This window comes from Corvus brachyrhynchos, unplaced genomic scaffold (assembly GCF_000691975.1).
Source record: "Corvus brachyrhynchos isolate BGI_N302 unplaced genomic scaffold, ASM69197v1 scaffold45, whole genome shotgun sequence".
NCBI classification, from domain to species: domain Eukaryota; kingdom Metazoa; phylum Chordata; class Aves; order Passeriformes; family Corvidae; genus Corvus; species Corvus brachyrhynchos.
This window is the reverse complement of record NW_008238361.1, coordinates 1,196,352-1,201,636: the sequence shown is the minus strand read 5'-3', so window position 1 is coordinate 1,201,636 and position 5,285 is coordinate 1,196,352. Positions and strand designations below refer to the sequence as shown.

Here is a 5,285-nt window from a genome sequence, read left to right as displayed (position 1 = left end):
ACACTTCCCACTATCCCAGATCGCTCCAACCTGGCCTGGAACATTCCAGGGATGGGAATGTCCTTTCCAGCGCATCTGCCGTTCTGTGGGTGTTTTGTGGATCACTCCAGGTCTGTGTGCTGAGGAGAGCAGGACTGACAGAGAGAATTCCAACCTCCCAGAGAAGCTACTGGGAATATTAAGGTTGAAACAATATCCAGGGAGCTGCTTTATCTTGGATCTTTTGTTTCCTGCCAAAACCCCTTTCCACAGCTCTGGAATTCCCACCAGCTGCTTGTTGTGCTGATTTATTTTCACTCCTCCTTTAGCCAGGGATCATTTTCTCTTCTTTCCCTCCCTGTCATTTGGGTTTCTCCCTAATTACAGAGAAAAGGCAGCTCTGAGCTGTGGCCCAGCCTGGTGCAACCCTGCTCCTTCCACTCACGGATAAAGAGATAAAAAGAGAGATTTTCTAATTACAAATGTGCAGTAATTGTACCTGGCTGCTCAGGCTCACACTGCAGGCATCCACATGGAATTATTTTGGGCTGAAGGGTATTTTAATGGGAGGAAAACCTGGCTGGAGAGGGCCTGAACAAGCAGAGGGGTGTATTTGAAATTCTTTTTGGGGTTGACCCCAGGTGTGGTGCTTGTTTTCAGGTGTGTGGGGAGAAGCAGCGCTTCGAGAAGCTCATGGAGCACTTCCGGAATGAAGACAACAACATCGACTTCATGGCGAGTGTTATTTTCCAGGAACTCCCCAGTTTTTCCATCATTTTCCTTCCCTGGGCCTGGCCCTGTTCTCTCAGGCACAGCTGTGGCAGCAGGGAGGGGGTTGGAGGAGTGCTGGTTACGGGGCTGGTGGCAAAAATCTCCCAGAGCTGGGGGTTTGAGGCTGTGCTGGGGTGTGAGAAACTGAAATCCTGCTTTTAATCAGGAAAAATCTCCCTTGCACTCCTGCTCAGTGCTTGGATCCGATGTGGGTCCGTTCTGAGCAGCATTTCCCACCCCAGCACTGGAATTCTGAGGCCTCTGTTGCACTTGATGACAATTTAGCGCTGAGCTTTGTGTAAAAGACCATTTTCTGCCAAAAATCAGGTGTTGAAGCACCAGTGAGGCGATTCCTGCAGGCTTTGAGTGCTCCAGGAATGTCTCCAGGACAGGATCACAGCCTGGAGGGCCAGCAGGTTGAAAAGGAGGTGGTGTGAGGGAGACAGGCTGGCAAATTCCTTGGATTTAAAAAGAAAAAGAGGAAATTCCAGTGATCCTTGCATTTTCACTCAAGGCACCCCAGCCTGGAGTCACAGATGTATCCCATCCATTTTTCCTCTGGGCCCTGGAACAAATCCCAGGGAACTGGCCAAATTCCAGTACCAAACTGGTGATCCAAGGAGTGCCTCCAGTTTGTTCTTCCCACCAAAAGACCCAGAGATGTGGAGTCTCCTGGAGGCTTTTCCTGTGGGTAGAATCAGGTTGCTTCAATTCTCAGGTTCCTCCTGGAAATCTGGGAAGGATTCCAGTGGATGATGGGAAGCTGCTGTTGCAGTGTTGCTCACAGGATGGGCTTATATCCATGAGAAATCCAGCAAGGATGAGGGAAACTCCTTCCTGGAGCAGCTCCAGGGGTGACAGACGGGATCCTCAGAGGGCTGGGGGTACCTGGGCACAGCAGGACATGGCAAGGGAAGGGCAAATTTTGGGGTTTGTACCCCAATTCCTGCCACTCCACAGGAGATTTCCCCACATCTCACACCCTGGAGAGCCTTTGCCTTCCCCTGGCTGGCTTGGGGTGGGTGTGGATGCCAATCCCTGGGATCTGGTCCTTGTTCAGCTTGGGAAATGTGCTTTGGACAACCACCAGAGCTCCTTTTGTGCAAGTCCCCTTTCCTAAACTGGGGCTTCCAGGCACAGATTGATCTCCTTTTACAGGCCCAGGTTAATCTCACTTTTACAGGCCCAGATTAATCTCCCTTTCACAGCTGTTTAAACCCAGGCCCAGATTAATCTCCCTTTTCCAGGCTGTTTAAAGCCAGGATTGGTATTTTAGGGCCTGGTGCTGGCACCTGCTCCGGCCCAGGAGCATTCCCGCTCCGGGAAGGTGACCCTGCAGACATGACTTAATTCCTGGAATCTCATTCCCCTTTATCCCAGCAAACAAACGTTCCCTGAGCCCAAATCCGGCACTGGCTTGGGAATAGAGCAGTTCAGGAGAGCAGCTCCTGGCTTTCCCTTGGAGTAACCAAGTGTCTGGCTTTGGAGAGCCCGTTCCCATCCCGCTCCTGGGGATCCTGTTCCAGTGCTGATCCCAGAGATCCCATTCCAGCTGTCCCTGGGGATCCCTGGGCTCACTGTGGGTGTCCTTGCAGGTGGCCTGCATGCAGTTCATCAACATCGTGGTGCACTCCGTGGAGGACATGAACTTCCGAGTGCACCTCCAGTACGAGTTCACCAAGCTGGGCCTGGACGAGTACCTGGATGTGAGTCTGGAGCTGCTCCCATTCCCAATCCCCCCTCCTGCCTCCCCGGGCCCCTCACCCCACAGCTTCTGGGCTGTGCCACAGCTGGAGGGGCGGTGGCCAGAGGGGAATGGCTGCAGCCAGCTGGAATTACAGCCTGGAGCTAAATCCGGAGCCTGATAACAAAGGGAGGATGAACCACAGCCATCCTCGCCCTGCCACGTCCCCGGCTCCAGCCACGGGGCTCCCTCCTTCTCCAGGCTGGAAAACTCTCCTTTGGGATTCTCTGACAGCCAGCACTTCTCTGCTGTCTGTCTGTCAGATGGAAGATGCTTTTTTGTTTCCCCTTTCCTGTTTTCCGTAGAATCCCAGAATGGTTGGGGTTGGAAGGGACCCTAAGGAGCTTCTCAGTCGCCCCTGCCATGGGGAGGGACACCTCCCACTATCCCAGGCTGCTCCAAGCCCTGTCCAGCCTGGCCTTGGACACTTCCAAGGATTGGAGCAGCCACAACCTCTCCAGGCAGCATTTTTGTCCCTGTCCTCAGGAGCACATCCATGGAAACGCTGCTCCTGTTGGCATGGGAATGACTTGTCCCTGCTGATTCCTGCTCAGTATCCATCAGGAGAGGGATTTGGGGTCTGTGGGATTTGTTTGGACATGGCTGCACTGGCCATGGGTGTGTTTGGGGCCTGGAGGTGGCTCTGGGGAGTCCATGGGGACCAGGCAGAGCCTTTCCCAGCAAACACGGAGGAAATCATGGAATGGTTTGGGCTGGAAAGGACCTTAAAGCTCTCATTCCAGCCCTTCATGGGCAGGGAAGCTTCAGTATCCCCTGGAGTGAGAGAAGAGAAGACCCTGGTTAACTGAACTGTTTGATGTCCAGAGGGTTTCCCTGGGTGGTGGAAGTGCCCTGAGCTCCCCCTGCCCCCCGGCCTGTCCCAGTGCCCGCTGTCCCCTGTGTCCCCTTTGTCCCCTGTGTCACCCGTGTCACCTGTGTCCCCTGTGTCCCCTGTGTCCCCTGGGCTGTGCAGAAGCTGAAGCACACGGAGAGTGACAAGCTGCAGGTGCAGATCCAGGCCTACCTGGACAACGTGTTCGACGTGGGGGCTCTGCTGGAGGACGCGGAGACCAAGAACGCAGCCCTGGAGAGGGTGGAAGAACTGGAAGAAAACCTTTCCCACGTGAGTGGTGCCACCAGGATTCTGGATTTGCCAGGCCAGGTTTGGGGGGAGGTTCCCTTGGAAAAAGCCTTGGGATTGCTGGGCCTGTGTCCTGGGGGTTAATCAGGCGCTGGTTGTGCTCCCGCCTGGCACAGGGAGCCTCTGCACAGGTGTGGGAGCTGCGAGAGCTGATTTCCACAGAGAATTCCAACTCCTCGGCAGAGCAGGCCCAAAATAGAGGGAAAAGCCATCCTGGCTGTGCCTTAAACAGGGGATCAGGAGGGAAGGGGCTGGAAAATCCTCTTGTGTAGATACTCAGGGTTTGCTGTCCCAAACCTTGGTGTTTTCCTTTAGGCCGGGAGACGTGGCCTGGCTTTTGGAAAATGAGTACAAAAGGGAGTTCTCCATATTTTAAAAATGAGAAAAGGCTTTCCCTTCTCTCACCATCCCTGTGTTTCCATCACTTGGAATAAATCTGTTCTTGCTGTGCAATGTTTGCCCCTCTGAGGTGTTGTAGGAATCATGGAATGGCTTGGGTTGGAAGGGACACTGAAACTCATCCAGTGCCACCGCCTGCCCTGACAGGGATACCTTCCACTCTCCCGGGGTGCTCCAAGCCCATTCCAACTTGATGTCTCCCATCTCAAGCAGGAATCTGTTCTCTTGCCAAGGAAAGGCTTCAGGGTTTCCTGGAATATCAATAATTTATCAAGTGCTGCTGCTCCAAGAAGTGACCTCTTGTTTTGATGGATAAACACCCAATTTTCCAGTTCTTTAATCCATTTCTCTTGTGCTGGACAGTTATCTGAAAAGCTCCAGGATACGGAGAATGAAGCCATGGCCAAGATTGTGGAACTGGAAAAGCAACTCATGCAAAGGAACAAAGAACTGGACGTGATCCGCGTGAGTGGGACGGGGAAGCCCCGGCTGGGTGCAGGATGCAGGGAGTGGAGATCACGGATCTGGGGCAGGGGAATTCTCTTGGCTTCCCAATTTAGAGCCTGGGGCAGATTTCTGGTGGAATTATTTGTGTGTGCACTCCAAGGATGGACATAAATCCCTTTGGATGTGCCAGGAATCACTGAGTGAGATGGACACATCTCACTGTCCACATCTGGAGCATTCCAGGTGGGAGTTTTGGACCTGTGCAGGTCCCAAAGGGTGGGAGAATCCGGAATTCCTCTGGAGGGGCTGCCCTGGGCACATGCAGTGCAAGCCCCTGTCTGGATCAGGCTGTTCTGCTGCTGGCCTCTGGAATTCTGAATGTACATTCCCTGTGTCTGCATCATTCCAGGAGATCTACAAGGATGCAAACACGCAGGTTCACACCCTGAGGAAGATGGTGAAGGAGAAGGAGGAAGCCATCCAGCGCCAATCCACGCTGGAGAAGAAGATCCACGAGCTGGAGAAGCAGGGAACCATCAAGATCCAGAAGAAAGGGGATGGGGATATTTCCATCCTCCCCGTGGCCCTGGGCTCCGGGATGGTGCCGGCGGGAGCGGAGGCAGTGCCAGGGACCTGTGCCACACCCGGAGCTGGCCCCTCAGTGCCACTGCCCCCACCTCCACCCCCCCTGCCCACCCTGCCAGGGTCACCCGAGGCAGGTGAGGAAGGGGGCAGATCCCAGCTGTGGGGGCACCTGGATGGGCACTCCAAACCTCTCTGGGCAGTTCCGAGGCCTGAGCACCC

The 5,285-nt window shown here is 54.3% G+C and overlaps 1 protein-coding gene across 1 annotated transcript in view; it reads left to right on the top strand.

Annotated features, from left to right (window-relative positions):
• FMNL2 (formin like 2) overlaps positions 1 to 5,285 on the top strand; it is a 51,435-nt gene that overhangs the window by 30,561 nt on the left and 15,589 nt on the right. The window contains exons 10-14 of the mRNA XM_017736019.1: positions 640 to 714; positions 2,346 to 2,456; positions 3,468 to 3,617; positions 4,398 to 4,499; positions 4,891 to 5,200. Of these exons, the coding sequence (XP_017591508.1) occupies positions 640 to 714; positions 2,346 to 2,456; positions 3,468 to 3,617; positions 4,398 to 4,499; positions 4,891 to 5,200 (748 nt within the window). The remainder of the gene's footprint in view (positions 1 to 639; positions 715 to 2,345; positions 2,457 to 3,467; positions 3,618 to 4,397; positions 4,500 to 4,890; positions 5,201 to 5,285) is intronic.